Source organism: Lingula anatina, chromosome 2, assembly GCF_051362555.1.
Source record: "Lingula anatina isolate TDL-2025a chromosome 2, LinAna3.0, whole genome shotgun sequence".
Classification (NCBI taxonomy): domain Eukaryota; kingdom Metazoa; phylum Brachiopoda; class Lingulata; order Lingulida; family Lingulidae; genus Lingula; species Lingula anatina.
Window position 1 is genome coordinate 4,476,552 of NC_141768.1, and position 16,981 is coordinate 4,493,532.

The 16,981-nt window shown below is 36.0% G+C and overlaps 3 protein-coding genes across 4 annotated transcripts; 1 reads left to right on the forward strand and 2 right to left on the reverse strand.

The window, feature by feature from the left end:
* Positions 1–1,392: 1,392 nt before the first annotated feature.
* LOC106180862 (uncharacterized) lies at positions 1,393–7,615 on the reverse strand. 2 transcript variants are annotated; one of them, XM_013565031.2, is made up of 9 exons: positions 7,505–7,615; positions 5,643–6,795; positions 5,275–5,365; positions 4,842–4,935; positions 4,336–4,418; positions 3,847–4,007; positions 3,291–3,342; positions 2,775–2,923; positions 1,393–2,537 (listed from the first exon to the last, which is right to left on the reverse strand). In XM_013565031.2, exons 2-9 carry the CDS (start codon positions 6,722–6,724, stop codon positions 1,952–1,954), a joined length of 2,298 nt encoding a protein of 765 aa, XP_013420485.2. In that variant the 5' UTR covers positions 6,725–6,795; positions 7,505–7,615; the 3' UTR covers positions 1,393–1,951. The 2 variants fall into 2 exon arrangements, with proteins under 2 accessions (XP_013420485.2, XP_086860540.1); XM_087004414.1 differs by having other exon boundaries at positions 7,530–7,583.
* Positions 7,616–7,794: 179 nt separating this feature from the next.
* LOC106180818 (mitochondrial import inner membrane translocase subunit Tim23) lies at positions 7,795–11,426 on the forward strand. Its single transcript, XM_013564951.2, has 7 exons — positions 7,795–7,984; positions 8,952–9,004; positions 9,244–9,334; positions 9,552–9,630; positions 9,852–9,910; positions 10,302–10,427; positions 10,713–11,426. Exons 1-7 carry the CDS (start codon positions 7,909–7,911, stop codon positions 10,856–10,858), a joined length of 630 nt encoding a protein of 209 aa, XP_013420405.1. The 5' UTR covers positions 7,795–7,908; the 3' UTR covers positions 10,859–11,426.
* A 151-nt stretch (positions 11,427–11,577) lies between these two features.
* On the reverse strand, positions 11,578–13,936 carry LOC147763340 (uncharacterized). The gene is made up of 3 exons (XM_087004416.1): positions 13,581–13,936; positions 12,879–13,123; positions 11,578–12,534 (listed from the first exon to the last, which is right to left on the reverse strand). Exons 1-3 carry the CDS (start codon positions 13,660–13,662, stop codon positions 12,385–12,387), a joined length of 477 nt encoding a protein of 158 aa, XP_086860542.1. The 5' UTR covers positions 13,663–13,936; the 3' UTR covers positions 11,578–12,384.
* Positions 13,937–16,981: the final 3,045 nt, after the last annotated feature.

A 16,981-nucleotide genomic window follows, 5' to 3' on the forward strand; every position in this document is an offset into this window, starting at 1 on the left:
GAACTATATCAAACTTGGTGAAGCAATAAAACAAAGATTTTCAATGATCCCAAAAATTTATCCGTATTTCAGAGCAATTTCTGTTTTTGTTTTTCAACATGTAATTGACAAAGAACAAGTTCAAAATATTAGTTTTTTTGTCAAAAATTAACAATTGATGATAAAATTGATTTTAAGATAGGGCTGTTTTTGTTAAAGGTAACAGTTACGATTTACTGTTAGTTCATATTTTATTACTATTAGCTGTACAGATTTTTGAATTTGACAGAAAAAGACTACAAGATGGAATTCTTAAAATTACAGAGTGAAGGATTTTACAAATACGTTCAGTGCATGAACTACTTTTCAGTTTTGACCATATTTTAACATAATATTAATTTTAAGCTGATAAAAGTCAATCAACGTTACAAAAAATTGACCACCACCTCCCAGTGAACCTTGAAACCAGTCAACCATTTGATGCTTTTAAATTGCCTGGAATTAAGAACATATTGTGAGAATTGAGCTCAAAGGAATGGAGGGTTTTGAAAAACCATTACTTAAGCATGGGTAAAAAAACTTAGTAACTTTTTCAGGTGTAGAATAGGGATAATAGCAAGTATCAGAAAAGGAGAAACAAATGTTGTTTAGTTGGAAAAAAAAAACCCATTTCCTCAAGAAAAAAAATTGTTAAGGAATTCCCACACTGTGCACCTTTAAAAACTAGGTTTGATCTTTGTTTGATCATATTGATTTTTATTCCCAGTTAAAATCCGACTAATGCATGGTTTACATGATGAGTTTACACAGTTTACATGTATGCCTTGGCAACTTGGAAGACTACTGGTTGTATTTACAGGTGTACTTAAGACTCAAGTTTCAACATATGCATAGATAAAGTGATCAAAATAAAGACTTTTTTGCTGAAGCTGATAAAGCCCGGATAAAAATTATTCTGTCTTTTGAAGTAACTTCTTAATATAATTTAAGACAAAAATTACTTATAGAAGATTCTCAAGAGATACACAGTATGCCATCTGCCATCCAATGCTGCCAGTTTACCTCAAGCATAGCTTTCTGTGGACAGATCATAAGCAAAAATAGAGCATACTGGAATCCATGGTTTACAGATGTACCATAACAGGTTTCTGGGTTTACCTGCTGTATTTAAGCTATATAGTTTTTAGAATCACCATGTAACTGGTAAAAAAAAGCTGTAGACATTATGTTGGACCTCAAATCTCCTTTGACATGTCATTAAGATGTCAGAGAACATTTTGTATTATAGATAGAAGTACTCCTCATCATGAAAAACTGTTCCATGCTTTTAAAACCCTCTTGAAGTCCTTTTTCATAATATAGGCAAAATAAAATAGCATAATATATATGTTGTAATGAGAATACAAATGTAGATCACGTTGTTAACATATTTATTCCAGTACAAGCCGTTCCAATAGTAACATAAAAGCAATTATCACAGCTCTTAATCTAACAGTCATTCAATATTGACAGTCCCTAAGCAAAGAGAAACAAATCTCCCTGCCTGAAACTGGATAAGTCAAAGTCGATGAACTAACAAAATATATTTGTGTGCATGTTTCTTCAGTTCTATCTCCAAGTATAGCTGTAACTTGACAACTGGTCTGCATGAATTGAGGGTAAATACATTGCAATCAGGCTCTTCTTAATAAATACACAACAGCATTTGACATATTTAAACAGGCATCAAAGTTGATTCAACAAAAGCAGCTAAATGTAGCTAAAAAAACCTGAACAAATGACATCACCATACAAAGATCAAGAAATAGTTTCCATTAGCATGTACTCCCTTACCTTTACACGAATAGGTCAACATGCCCTTCCTTCAATCTCAATAAACAAACAAGTTTTTCAAAATTTGTGAAACAATACAATCTTTTCAATAATATAAATGTACTTTAGAATGACATGTTCACCCTAAAATTTAATTTTTTCACCTGTACGCTGGACCTGGCTGGAAAGATGGGACACCTCCAAACTGAGTTACCACTGGAGGTGGTGGCGCTGGAGCACTGCCAGAGACACTGGCCAGTCCCTGGTCATTTTGAACAAATCTAGAATCCATCATGGGAACTGAGGTCATGGGAGGCATTTGTGGAGCACTGGATTGAGGTGGCGGGGGCATATATTGTGGGGGTTGGGGCACAAACTGAGGCAGAGGTCCCACAGGTGGTGGGAAACCAAGCATGGCTCCTTGGGGATCAGTCTGCATGGGATGTGGATTTCTTGTGTAAACTGGAACTTTTGGAAACCGTTCACCTAAGTTTTGCCCCTGGCCCTGTGAGGGCCATTGCCCATGTAGAGGATATCTTGGTCTTGGCCCCCATGATCTGGGCCTGGGTGGCATCCCCAGGTGTGGTCCACTAAAACGTGGGTGCATGTGTCGAGGGGGACCCCAGGGACTCCATGCTGGTCCCCTCATTGGTGGACCCTGATTCCAGGGATTGGGCGGCCATCTTTGTTGTGGTGGTGGTGCAGGTCCCTGTGATGCCCCTGGCTCCCAGTCACCACTGCCTGGACTGAAGTTAGCAAAGTGAAAATAATGAACCCTAGATCCTTTCTTTTTGTAAAAAAAATTTAAGCTCTGAAATGTTCAGAAAGAATGCCGACTCGGACAGAAAATATCAGAAACATAATCCTACAGATCTTGATCACAATTCAAGCATACTGTCAAATATTTTGGTTGAGGATGGTTACAATAATACTCAATACATTTTTTCAAGAATTTGGAGATAAAAGTAATATTGACAACTCACTGTTTTTTTGTTCTATTTTTCTTGCGTTTGGGTGTATTAGCAGCAGTATCAGAGGCCTCATCTCCTCCCTCGCTACCTGGCTCACCACCTCGCCCTCGCATCCTGGTCTTCATACGCTGCTCTTCTTCATCATCAGAGTAATCCAAAAACTGAAAGCCATAGAATTTTACTTCTGTGAATTATTTCATCTTAGTGCTAAGAAGTTAGCATTGCTTATTAAATAAAGTTAAATGGTTAAATCCTTAAATACAACTGGTGAGTCATATCAAGTAAACCATGTCCAAAATATGACTAGAAATTTAAACTGTAGACAGCATACATTTCATCTGCGAGTTGACCAAGATGCACTACTACATGGCTGACAAGCCTATTGGTCACAGAAAAATAGTCAAACACAGTACACATAATTACATAACTGTTCATTTTGGTATTAAAAAAATTGTCAAACACAAGGGACATATAATTACAAAAATCTCGATGTTTCTTGACAAATAAATTGTTAAAAATAACACTTACCCTTGGTGGTGGCTCATTGTTATGTTCCCAAGATGCATCTGAGCCTTTCATTCTAAAATAAAAATGTGTTACAAAATGACCAGTCCTGACACCCAATATTACACTTATCTATGCTAATGACTGATTTTGTTCTTTACTGTTTAAAAAATGCTGTTAACATATTACCAAGGGCATTTTTGATATCATTTTGACTTCATCAGTTTTTAAGGGTAATTTAATATAATGGAAAGGAGAACTGCACTTCACATTTCCCTGGACGCTAGCCATTTGTCTGTACAGTAGGTAGGATTACACGAGGGCTGCATTTCCTTGGCTGCATGATAGTGGCAAATGATTATGCTACAGTCAAAAATTGTTTTTCATTTTTTTATTTGGCTATGTAAACCTGAACAAGGCCTTCTAATGGACTAAGTGAAATTGGCAAAAGTTTATTAAAACACCATCCTATAGGGAGTAGTAGACTAATTAGTCTTTGTATAAGGGAAGCATAATCTTTTTTTTTCCCTTATGCAGAGGATTACACTGTCCTACAAATCATTTTTTTTAATAACAATACCTCTTAAGCTGCTCCACGAAAACATAATGTGTTAGGTCCTCTACTTCAGGGGCGCAGGTGATCACCTGACCCACGGTGACCCCCTTGGATTCTATGTCTTCTGCCGAATTGAAGCGCACAGAGTAACAAGGCTGAGGGACTGGGCCAAATACCTCAAATATCTGCAATCATGAAAAAAATTGAAGACTAGACACACAAACTGAAAAAAGAAAACCGAAAAAAGAAACCTGAGAATATTTTAACAGATATACATAAAAGTATCAAATCGAAAGGGATTGGATAATAAAGCAGATAACAATTGGAACATCAAATTTTAAAACAAGCTGAACTGCACAAAACTTAAATGGAATGATGATACCATACATCTGAATATTTTGCAAGCTCTAGTTTTTTTTTTTACTAAAGAATAAAAAGTTTCTATTTTTGATAAAGGGAATAATCAGTGACTGATTTACTGAAGAATGAGATATTTTTTGTCTCCAGCCCTACCTGTCCTAGTACCACTCTTCCCTCCATGAAAAGCACTGTTTCCTCATTTAGAGCTGGAAGGTTTGGGTACTGCTGGATGACAACTAGAAATAGATACAGAATATTTGTTACAAAATAAGTCACACATACAAGCTAAATTCTGGGTGTTTTGCTTTTCATCTTTGGTAAATGCTTTTACAGACTCACTGAGAGATAGGACCTATTCCCTTTTAAACACTTACATCAATAGATGGGACTTATACTCGAATGCTAGGACAAGTGACTGATGCATGACCCCTGCGGGCCTTGTGTTTAGAGACTAAACTGCAAATTCCCAGCATGGTAACCTAGAAAGGTTACTCTAGCAGAGGTAAAAAAACATAACATTTCAAACACAATTTTTGAATAATAGTGATAAAAAACATAAACATAATGTGTGAAAAAAGCATCTGGTGTCTGTAAAATTCTGCCAAGTACCATATCACATGCTAGAACTGACCTGATGATGATGATGATGTTATACTCACCAAGGGTTCCAAGAATTTGAGACACTTTTCCAATTTCTCTCATGACCACAGTGTCATCCACATCTATCTTCAGTTCTTCAATAGGAGGCAGGTCCTGACAAAGACAAAACAACTTGGCTTAAACACATGAAAACTGAGTTAGATCATAAGAACCAATTCTTATTGATGCCCTTTAATAGGAAAATATACACTTTTACTAATAAGTATGAACTTAATATAAAAGTGTTATATATGTATCACACATACAGAAAAGCAAAAATTTATAGTGGGTAAAAAATATGATGCACTACTGTCATATTTACCACATACCATAGTTGAAATCAATTCCTAATCAAAACATTTATGATATTTTCTTTTTAACGTTTTATAAACTGATAACATAAAACTGCATTCAAACTTAATGTGTGTCATGATGCCTTGACGTGAACTTTACCTCCAATGTAAATTCTCCCTTAGTTTTGACAGGAATGGGTTTACTGGTGGACGTCTTTTCAGGTATCTCCATGTCTGAGGTCTCATCATCGCTGAAAAAAATCAAGACAAAATCAAATACACCAAAGTCTGAAGAAAATATTGCCTGGTAAAATCCTGTCAACAAGTATGGTCCTATAAAACATCAACAAGTAAGAAGTGAGGATCCTTCTCTTTATTGCTAGTTCACATTTAACTTCAAAATAAGTGTTTGTGTAAGCATGCATATGTGCATGCATGAGAGAGACAAGGATGGAGATCGAGAGAAGACATCAAAATCACAATAATTAGGTTGCTTTCATCTAGTTCAGCACACTTTCATTAGTTTACCTGCTGTCAGTTGAGGAGTCATCAGAGTCAGTACTATCTGAGCTATCACAACTGCTGTCTTCTGTATCTTCTTGTCTGTAAACAGCATTGGCTTTGGAGGGTTCAACTTTAAAATGAACAATTTCTTCACCGTCTTCCACCTTGATTTCTGCTTGTGTATTTAGAAAAACATCTGTTCTGTTCTCAGTGCCTACAGTATCAGATATGTTCCCAGAAATATCCTCTGCTGCAGCACTCTCATTGCTATCAGATGTGAACTTTGTAGAAACCGCATCCCCAGATGTCTGCACCAATCTCTCAAATGTCATAGAAGAAATGTGCCCAGATGACTGACTAAATGATTCTTGGTAAGGTTCCAACTTAAAATGAACACTTTCTTCACCATTTTCCTTCTTTATGTCTTCTTGTGCAATCATAATAACCTTATTACTGTTCTCAGTTCTTTCAGTACCAACTATGTTTCTAGAATTACCTGCAACTGTAACATTGTCGTTACAAGATGCTGACATTGGTTGTGCTGCAACTGTATCCTCAGTCACCTTACCCAAGCCATCCATTGTTACAGAGGAAACGTGGTGAGTTGATGTAGTCACTGCCTCTTGCAATCCATACCCGTGTCCCTCTGGTTTTGTTATATCATTCTCTTGTTTTATATCAGTCAAAGGCAGTGAACTTAAACAAGAAACATCTGGAAAAGAGTTGGCTCCTGTTGTTTTTGAGTCAGTGTTTTCTACTGGTTTGTGTTCACCAGTGTTTTCTTCATATCCATCTTCCTTCTCTGTTTTGACTTTTGTTAAGTCAAATCCAATGTTTTGATCTTCCTCAATGATATTTTCCTGTTTTATGAGTGCCTGGTTATTATCTTCTTCCATTACAGCATCACTTTCATTTGAAACTATTTTGGTGGCAACTGCAGGAACTGCATGTGTTGTTTTAACTTCCAAATGTTCTTCAACAATTCTTGTTTCCTGCATTGCACTTATGTGTTTATTGTTCGGCTGTATCAAACACTCACCAGCTTTTTCCATAGGACACACATCAACCTTATCAAGAGGCACCGTCAGTGGCGTTTTAAAATCCATGTCCTTGTCTGTTATCTTTCTTTATATTAATATTATAATAGTTCTTAGAAGCTACAGCGTGCATTCATGGTCTGAAAAACATAAATGCATGATAAAACAGTATAATTTAATTTAAATTTTCTTTCTTAAAAGGTATACAGTATGCGTCTGCAATATTCTATAAAACACCTCATATAAAAGTACTAAGTTGATAGCATTAAATTAGAAATGGGATAAATAATCAAATCCAAGTGTAGATTGAGACAGGTTGTTCAACAATTCAAACAAATAGGAGAAAATTGCTTCCTCCCACACCAGACCCCCAGAGGAAATAAATTGTGTGTGTGTGTGTGTGTGTGTGTGTGTGTGTGTGTTGGGGGGGGGGGGTAAATCTGGCATAGTCTACTTCTTACCTAAGGGACACTTTCTTTATTTTAAAATCACAATAATGTGCCTTTAGGGATTGACTGACATAAAATGATGATTATTTAATGCTAATATTCATTAATATTAACAGTAACATTTGGAGTTACTATAAGGAGTATCATTCATAAAACCTTACACAATGCACGATTGAAACCCATACAAAAAATACATAATCAAAAGAATTAAAAGGCCAGAAGTGTAAGCATCTTGAAGATTAGAGATCGACTTAAGAGAAGTATGTTCCATCAACTTCAACATGACAAAACTTATGGCAATTTAAAAACAAATCAGATCCTCAGATACGAAAAAAAAGTTCTCAAACAACTTGCATGAAAAGTAAAATAATTATTAGAACGTTAAAACACAATTTCTCACCTTAGTTACTTTAAGCTTTCCGTACCTTTTTTCAGGACTATTAAAACACATGGTCCATGCTTGAAAGTCTCGCTCTCGAATTAGGTCATTTAAGACAAACCAAAATGCATGCCGAAAACATATTATATAACATTAAGTAATACAAAATAAGTTGTTTTTGAAAATAAAACTTAATATTCAAAATATTAATTAGAAATTTATGAGTTAGCACTCCTTTCATCGGAAATTTTAAGATAATGCATAAATAATATAAAACCGGCAACTTTGGACCATCTTGTCAAGGTCACCAAGAGCGTCCGCGCATGCGTGTAAGGTGCGGTAGTAACCTCGTTGGTACATGCGGTGACATCCGACGACAATATTTCCATTTTCTTAAGTGATATTTCTAACACAGAGAGGGAAAAATGATGACAGATGATCGGAGAGGGGGTCAGTTGTTTGGCGGAGGTCTTTTCGCGCCAAATGTACCCTCCAGTCCAGGTAAGACACAAGTGAAGTGTATTGCGTAAGTTGTCACGTTTTCCACGACGTTGGCTTTTCCCTGACGGTGCACCGATTTGCAGAAATCGCGGTTTCAGTTTCATCATATCTTAACCTACTATAAAAGTAGAGTGTTTGAACATAAACATAAACTTCTTTTTTAGTTTCAAGAGAATGGTAGTAGTTATAACATTCGGAACTTTGACGGTCTTTTAAAACGTTTTTGCCACAGCACAGATTTGTAGCATGACATTCATCAGGGCGTTAGCTTCAAAAATAAGCCACAGTCAAGAACATTAAATCTTCATACGGTAGTCACACAAATAGATAAGAACCACAGTTACATAAGTAATTACATAAATATGTAAGCAAAGGCATGTTAGATTTGATCTACACTCTGCCACTCCTCTCTCTTCTAAAAAGAATAAAGATATAGAGAGGGAATATTGATAAATAAATAAAAATTGAGTGTTTCCGGGTTTAGCACAAAACTCGAGGGCTAGCACTACTGATGACAGTTTGATATGTAGTACAGCACATGTCAGTGTATGAAAGTGAAGATTTTGGTATCTTCACTGTGTGAGAACCATTTAAGCAGCAACATATGTCAAGTTTCACATTACTTGATTTCCTTAATTTATCGTTTCTAACCTTGAATAAATTTCCTATTTTTTTATGATTATTATTTTATAATTTTCAGTATGAGTATTGAATTGAGTTATTATCGGTATTATCTAGAAACAATCTTTTGCAACTTTTCAATCGCAAAGTAAACTGAACACATCCAAAGGTCTTCCATATATGAGAAAAATATACTAGAAACTATTGACTTGTCACCAGTGCTACAGGTTTTGAATAGCACATTCTGTTTTGGGTCAAGTTTTGCAGTGTCCTATCACCAGTAAGAGACAGTCCCATATTATATATGCATCTGACAAATCCAATCTTTCTTTTTCTTTGCTTTTAGGAGGTCCTAGTTATCCACAGTATTTTAATCTAGATCCTTCATATATGACACCGGTAGGTATTGCATCCTAAAGCTAACACCCCTAATTACTACTCAGTCTATTTGATGACTCCATGCACTCAGTATTCACTAAACCAAGTGTTAAATAGATGTTCTAACCACTGATACAGATATCATAGCCCTACATTATATTTTAAGACTGATGTAGATTCACAGTGTACACATACAAGCACATTTTTCAGTAGCATTGTCATCTTGTTTATTATTTTTTTATTAATAATTTCTTTTACAGGGTAGTGAATTTATTGTACCAGAAGGAGCACAACAAACTAGAGGTCGCTTTGAACTTGCATTTTTACAAATTGGATCATCTGTTATGGCAGGTAGGCATCCTGTGAAGTCAAACAGTGTATTAAGAAAGTAATAATATGCTTGATAAAGATTTATCAAGTATTTTGTATATTTTATGCAGGATGTTTTTTATCTCCATTTCCAGCCAATGCAGATAATGTGAATTTTTTTCTCTCTGGATCAGTTTACTCTGTAGATCTTTTAAATTACAGTCATTTATCAAACTTACTTTCTTCTTATTTTTTCCAGGTTGTGTACTGGGCAGTATTGGAGGTGTAGTAAGCAATAGAGAAATTTTGAGATCTGGAGAGAAACATTTAAAAACCACGTAAGTAGGCAAGGATTGGAACATAATTGTACAGAAACACCATTATTGATAGAGCAACTGAGAGTTTGTTTTCATATCTTACAAATTTTCATTGTTATAAAGTTCACTTTTTCATTTTTGTAAGGATAAACATATAGTCAACTATCCAGTCAACTCAGACATTCCCCTGAAGGCTTGACAGTATTCATATGCATTCAGTACATAGAATATTTGAATTTCAGGTTTTCAAATATAGTATTTAACAATGGAGGAAAGTGGGGAAAGAAATGTGGTGTTGTAGGTAGGTCCTGTTTTTTTTTTTTTTTTTTTTCAACAGACGTGTCTGATATAAGAATCAATAAACTGATTAAATACAATCTTAGCTGCACTAGTTTTGTCCACTAGCTTTGTCCAGACATAATTGGATTTATACAACAGTTGGGTACTTGTCTTCGTATTATATTTATGGATTCCTTAAATAAAACTTAAGATTCATGTAATGAAACATTGAGGGTTAATTTTAAAAGTTGATTTTTTTACCTGGGTTTTCCCAAAACTGAGTCTGAAATTGCTGTGCATCACATGTGACATGCTCATTTCAGGTTCAAACCAGACTAAAATTGCAGTTAAAGACAATCTTAAATGGTCCTTTTTTCTAGAAATGCTTTAGCTTGTGTCATTCTGTATTTCAGCATTTTTATACAGTGGAGTAGGGACTTTATTTGGTCTTGCAAGGCAGCATTTGTTGTCTCAGGATGATGATGGAATTAACACAATGACAGCAGCAACCACCACAGGGGTGCTGTATTCATTGCCACGTAAGGACTTTTTTAACCTTCGTGATAAGAAGTAAAAAAAAACATCAGAAATTGACCATTTCATTTAAGTTATGTATAATTGGAAGTTTTAAAAGCATTTTAGCTGATGAATTCATTACATTTTGATGTTCAGGATTTGTATTTTTCAGTATGAAGCTTTTGTTTTTTCATGCTGAATGACCAGTTGGTTGTAGCACTTGAAAGTTACTTTAAATTTATTCATAAAGCTTTCTGAAACTTGGTAAAAAGATAATATTTTAAAGTATGCATGTTTGAATTTTTCAGAGGCTTTAAAGCACAGTGGTCTCAAACCTGTTGCAAAACATTTATGCAGGGGTGGACTTGTAGGGGCTGTTGCTGGTGTCGTCATCTTGGGAAGTGAATATTTTATTGGATTTAATACAAAAGGAAGGAGGGCATGGTATTATTAAGAGAGACCAAGATGATAGACAATATTTTCTGTTGGCTGTTTGAAGGAAAATGGAGAAAAATCTTCACACAGCGACGAAAGCTATGGAAATCCTGCCAAGTGCTTGTAATTTTCGATTCCTTGTAAAGTAAATAAACCAGAATTTACTTTTTAACAAGGTTGACAAAACTGAACAAATCACCAGAGCAAAGGATTCTTTTCCCTGACCAGCTCAGAACATGCAGCAGAAACACGGAGCAGGAGCATTTGTAGGAAAAAATATGCATACGTATACCAGCACACCATGGCACTTACTACAATTTTGAAAATAGTAGCAACAGCAGTGATAGTTTCATTTTTGTAACATTTCATGCAAATGCAGTTTTTTACAGGGTGACTTTTTGGATGATAAACAGGACTTAATAGATGAGAAGCATTCTGCGCTTTGTGCTGTTTCAGAAAGTGAATATTTATGTTGTTGAGTTTTGGGCACCATTTGTTGATTTGTTCAGTTTCTTGCCAATGAAGTGTTTTGTAAATAGAATTAAAGATATATACACGTATCTATATATGAAAAACTTTTTTATCGACTTGCTTGTGTTAGTTATGATATCTTACATGACTGCCATCTTTATAAACAACCTGATCAACGTCAGATATTACTCTGAGCTACTAACAAATATGCACCTAAAGGTGAAAAATACATCAGTTTTCCTGTAGGAAAAATTATAACTAACGAAAGACAACATCGACACATTTTTTTACGTTGGCTAAAAAAAATGCAAAGTGAGATGGTACTTCAGGCAATTTCAGCCAGCAATTTCAAAGGGGGGGTTCTTATTTATGAAAAAGTGGACCTTTTACCATGTAATCCCCATGTATCTAGGTCAAATTTTACCCAGAGTGGACCTTTTTCCAACAAAAAGGGGGGTTCTTTCGAACCCCCTGGCTACGGGCCTGTAACTGTTTGAGCCGTGAACAAATATGAAGGTTTACATTTTGCGGTGGAATATTTGACAGGATTGGGAAGAAATGACTGACATAACTAGTAACGAGTCATTGAATTGTGGTTAGTGTAATGATAAATACATGTTACATAGTTCGCCATGAATAGAGTCCAACACGATGTGAGGTTGTACATAGCGTTATCGATGAGGGGAAAACACAATATGCATTTCCAGTTCGTATGTATAATTATTTACATATGTGCAGAAGATTACGACAAATACCGGTACAAGTCCACTTCAAAATAGGCCAGTAGTCAAGCGTGTTTGCCCAGTGAGGTTGGAAATTATTGGTGGCAAAGTTTTCTCAAGTGCCTCCGGAGTAATGTGACGGGGTGTCCCCCGTGAAAGAGAGTCCACTTCCCATTCATTTGTACAAGTAAGCTTCGACCTAGATTTTGACCCACTTAGGTAAGGCTAACCCTAACTATTATAACTAAAAGGAGGGCGGACTTTTTATTAACCTTAATTGCGTTACTCCGGTCCGTTGAAAGCTCGTTGATAGCCCAAATAATGTAATCCATAACGAGCAAGCCCATCCAAACTAACACAATCGCTGCTCGCAAAGGCAGATATCGTTGACTGTGGCGGTGATCAAACTAGTAGCAGTGTGCTTGTACAGGTGTCTGTTTCTCAGAGCTATAGCCATCATTGTGGCGTCTTCGCGAGTATGGGGACTGGACCTGATTGACTTCTGGAATATCAATAAATTGATTTAGATTAATTAATTAGAGGATGAGAATCCTTCTGCTAAAAAGGGAGGAAAATCAACTGTAGTATTTAACTGAAAGTTAAAATATCGCATGAAATATTATTTCTATTTGTTAGTTTAACAAAGATAACAAACACTCTGAGGCTTCCTTAGTTGACTATCAAATAAACATAAAATTGTGTTCTGATGGATCTCTCTATTCGACCCAACATATGTTTATAGAAAAATTCTATTAAAAAAAGCAGAACACGTGCACTGCGACTTAAAAAAGGTCGATAAACGCAAACCTTCTTGAACAAAAATTACGTCTTTTTGTTTTTGGTCACCTCGCATGACGCTGATGACGGAGTTGTTCTTTTCTTGGATCCGGAGGTTTTAGACATTGTGCCACCTAAGGGGAATGGTGAAGACGGCCTGGGGATTATTGGCACTTGGGTCATGACCACTGATTCCTCGTCATCTCCATGCAGCCAAGCACCAGTCTGAGAAAGCGTGGGCCAGGCATTGACAACAGGAGGGGTGGACATCACTGAACGACGCCTGATGTGCACGTCACCCATGAACATAGATGCTGGAAATGTAAAATGTTGCTGCATGAACCAAAAACGCCACAATACCATGAACAGTATGAGTTCTTTTCACAGTGCCAAGCTTCAAAACAGTCCACGGAACACGTGTTGAACAGTCACGTAACATGCTTTCCCATTTTATTTTTTTTTCTTATTTTTACTTTTTATTTTTTTATTCCCACCTCAGGGGCGAAATTTATAAAAGAATACATACATAAAATCGCACACAAAATATCATGGTAAAATCACACAATAAAATCTTTCTTATATATGTTCACTAGATAAAGCGCTTTTTTTTCACTGGAATTGAATATTCAAACTTAGAAAGGATGCAGAAGCATATACTAGGATCGAACGTAACATGTTGAGTTGGGTCCCAGGTAAGTAGTATAGGCCTAAAGTAATCGAGGATTACACTTCATGCAGTCCCCGCATTAGGACTAAAATGTATAAACTTACCGTACAGTTGCGAATTGTCTTGGTCGTCATTGTGCAGTGACAGGTGGATATTTCTGGGAATACTGAAGTCCAAGTGAGCCATCACTGATGTCTGCTGCTGCGATTGAGGTTGAAGATGTTTATTCTTGGAAGATGTAAAGATTTCTGCCCCTCCCAGTTAGAAGCAGAATTTTAAACTAGAAAACGTTCCCACGCGACCTTGCCAGCAATCAGCTAATCATATTTCATAAATAGAATGAAATAAATAGAAAATAAATAGAATTAAATAGATGAAATGAAATTTTACATCTCCAAGGTTTCTTTATTACCAGCAAACAAATTTTACCATTAAATTATTTAAGGGCTCAACAGTGCGAATTAAAAGATTTGTTTAGAGAACGCTTAACATATTTCTCTTGCTTGTTAGATCTATAAATCACGATAAAACACACACGATGATATTGTGGAATTGAGCGTGCCACTTACATATAGAGTAATTTCATTAACGGTATTATCACCGAAGAATAGGTAGAGGAATTCCTGGCGATTGTTTAAAAGTATGTCACATTCAGTTATGGAAGCGTATACCCTGTCCAAGTGACCTTGACAGCAAATATCTTATATCTTGTAATGTTTACTGCTACTCGACAGTTATACCTTTTGTTGTTTATGCGAAAAGAATATGATATTGATGTCTTAAAAGCTTAGGTGAAAAATCACGCAAATGTTTATTTTTTATTTAAAAATAGCACTTGGTTATTTGCACGTGCAGCGAGGCATGCTATGATACGTGTAATGTGAATAGAAAAGATATCAATCTTTTTTTTTTCACAAAAATTTGCAATGAAAAGAAGTTTCAATTTTCTCTGGGGGAACCTGGGTATTTTCTTTATGTTGAATAAAAAAGCAAGCATTTGTCGTAAAGGCACAAATGTATGCATGATCATGTCAGTGCGCATAGATAACAATGAAGAATAAATTCAAAAACAGAATAAAAAAAAATAAGGTTAAAATAATAAAGTAAATTCTACTGCAGTCAAAGAAATTGCATTAACCATAACGACCTTTGGTACGTTGCCAACTACAAACACATAGACAAACGATATGTATATATATATATATATACATATATATTTATTTTATTTTATTTTATTTCATTTTTTCTCTTTTTTTGAAGGCGCCACATCTGGATGTCGGCTGCGAGCTTAATGGCTTTTACGCGTGCTTAAATTACACTACAAAAATAAATTACTAGTGATTATTGCAACAGTATAAAGGGAAGATGCTATGAAATTCTGGAAAACCGGTAGAGGGAACTTGTATACTGTCACACTGCATTCAGTAGCAATTTATTTACTATTTTAATGGCCTGTTCATTGTCCCAGAAACTTATAGCATCAGGTTATCATTTTTTTGGCGCTGCCAAAATTTTGACCCACCATTTTAGACCCCAAAAGCCTGTTTAGGGCACTTATCTCGGGCTGAAGTTGGGTTAGGTCATTCAGGAAAGCAGCGAAAACGGGGGCGGGGTTTGCAGTTTTATTACTGAGTGGCTCGTGCTTCACAACTATAAGGCGTAGTATAAATTTTCCAACTGAAAGTAACCAACAACTTTTGGGTCTCGTTTTACCTACCAGACAAAGTTAAGAAATTTCGCCTCACAATTGTGTCACCCCCCAAAAGATGTGCAGAAAACAGCGGCATATATGGTCATAATTGACCGTATGAAGGGGATATTCATCCCTACTGACCATTACTGTATAAACACGTACATGTATATGGTTAACGTAATATTTTAACAAACTGTGTTCTCTGCGCTGGAGTCGTTGACATTATTTCACAATTTGTGCTGATGTCTGAAAGGATAAAAGAAACTAGATGTATACGTGTAGGTAGGCCTAGTGCAAGCGAAGACACGAAGAGGAATGCCATTGATAGTGTGTCTAATGAAGGCAACGAAAATTGCATGCACGTGAATTAATAGCGGTGTGGGCACGGCCACGCCCCTGGCTGGTTGGTATAGTTGGGTGATTTTTATGTGGAAAAGCAAAAGAAGTGTTTCCAAGCTGAATGCAGCCATATATATGCTACTGCTTGTTGTGTCTGGCGGTGCCTTTGTGGCAATGATATCACTAGCATTGACTAAAATGAGTTAAATCGGGCAAATAAAGTGCCAAGTGATGTCAATGTTGACACTTAATTTCCGTCTGACTGCAAATCTACTAGGTTCAATATTGCGCTGTCTTCTGTGTATGCTTAGGGATGAAGGCTACGGTGATTCTTATGTCTGGCTCCTAAAGAACGCTGCGTCTCATTGAGCTTTTTGTGGAAATCATGCACAAGGCGATACGTGGCTATCCGACGGAATACTGGAGATACATGTGGTTTAGATTGTTTTGTGTTGATGTGTTGAAGCTTGGTGTTATAAATGACCCGTTGTAACCTGTCTGAAGTCGGTCTTAATTGTCCGCGTGTCTTGTCACTTTGATCTACCCTTTCGGTGTCTAAGTGTACAATAAGTACGGTGTAGTATAAAAAAAATCAAAACATCCAGATGTACCACAGAAAGTCCTCCCAAGTTTCTTGCACCAGGCAGGTCAATTGGGTGCAACGAGCTTTATTTATTTCAAATACAAATGGGGATTTTTCAAAAATAATTACAGCCTAAATTTAGAGTTTTTATGTATGTTTCAAGGCTAAATGAGATGAGACACGTTTACTTTGGACAAAAGGTAAAAAGGGCAGAATTACCCTGGCTTCTTAAAAGCAATTGTTCGTACAATTTTAGCCACAGAAGTAGCGAAGTGCATTATAATGCGGTTAAAAACGCGCAAAATAATGTCACAACTTTGTTTTATTATTTCCCAGCAAAGGTTTTCAAAAACGTAAAGAGGGTTACTTTTTACAATCAATTTTGTCTTTCTGTTTGCAGTAGTTTTGTATCAAATGAAATAACAAAACAGATCTCATGGCCACACCATAAATATATAAACTCCACCTCCAACATATTAGAACCCCCCAAAAATTAGATCTGTATGCATCTGCGTAATTAGGTTAATATCTTTGGTGAAAGGGGTAGCATATTTATTTCTTTGATCTTTTTTAAATAGGCGAGGAGGTGCATCAGGTCATTACGGTCCGTGACATACGCTTCATCTTACACCTGCCTGCGTTCTTATATATCAGAATCGAGTCACACTCAGCGTCCAAACTTTCATTATTCTTTACCACAGCAAAGTCGTGTCCATAAATGAAAATGGGATAAATTCAAAGAATATAGAGCTTTAGTCGAAATTGAATATTAAATTGTGGATATCAAGTCAAAACTGATCGATGCAGTGAATGCGATATCAGTGACGATTAAGGAAAATATACCGTCTAATATTTGGTGTAAACCTATAACGTGCAATTAAGCGCTATCG

Bases quoted from the DNA above. Each gene is read 5' to 3' on its own strand.
- LOC106180862 (XM_013565031.2), bottom strand. From the start codon at position 6,724: ATGGATTTTAAAACGCCACTGACGGTGCCTCTTGATAAGGTTGATGTG. The intron at 5,366-5,642 runs GTAAACTAATGA...GATTTTTTTCAG, and splicing joins GACTCCTCAACTGACAGCAG to CGATGATGAGACCTCAGACA. The intron at 2,538-2,774 runs GTGAGTTGTCAA...TGCTAACTTCAG, and splicing joins AAAAATAGAACAAAAAAACA to TCCAGGCAGTGGTGACTGGG.
- LOC106180818 (XM_013564951.2), top strand. From the start codon at position 7,909: ATGATGACAGATGATCGGAGAGGGGGTCAGTTGTTTGGCGGAGGTCTT. The intron at 9,005-9,243 runs GTAGGTATTGCA...TTTCTTTTACAG, and splicing joins ATCCTTCATATATGACACCG to GGTAGTGAATTTATTGTACC. The intron at 10,428-10,712 runs GTAAGGACTTTT...TGAATTTTTCAG, and splicing joins GGTGCTGTATTCATTGCCAC to AGGCTTTAAAGCACAGTGGT.
- LOC147763340 (XM_087004416.1), bottom strand. From the start codon at position 13,662: ATGGCTCACTTGGACTTCAGTATTCCCAGAAATATCCACCTGTCACTG. The intron at 13,124-13,580 runs GTAAGTTTATAC...TTACATTTCCAG, and splicing joins AGACAATTCGCAACTGTACG to CATCTATGTTCATGGGTGAC. The intron at 12,535-12,878 runs GTGACCAAAAAC...TTGATATTCCAG, and splicing joins CGTCATCAGCGTCATGCGAG to AAGTCAATCAGGTCCAGTCC.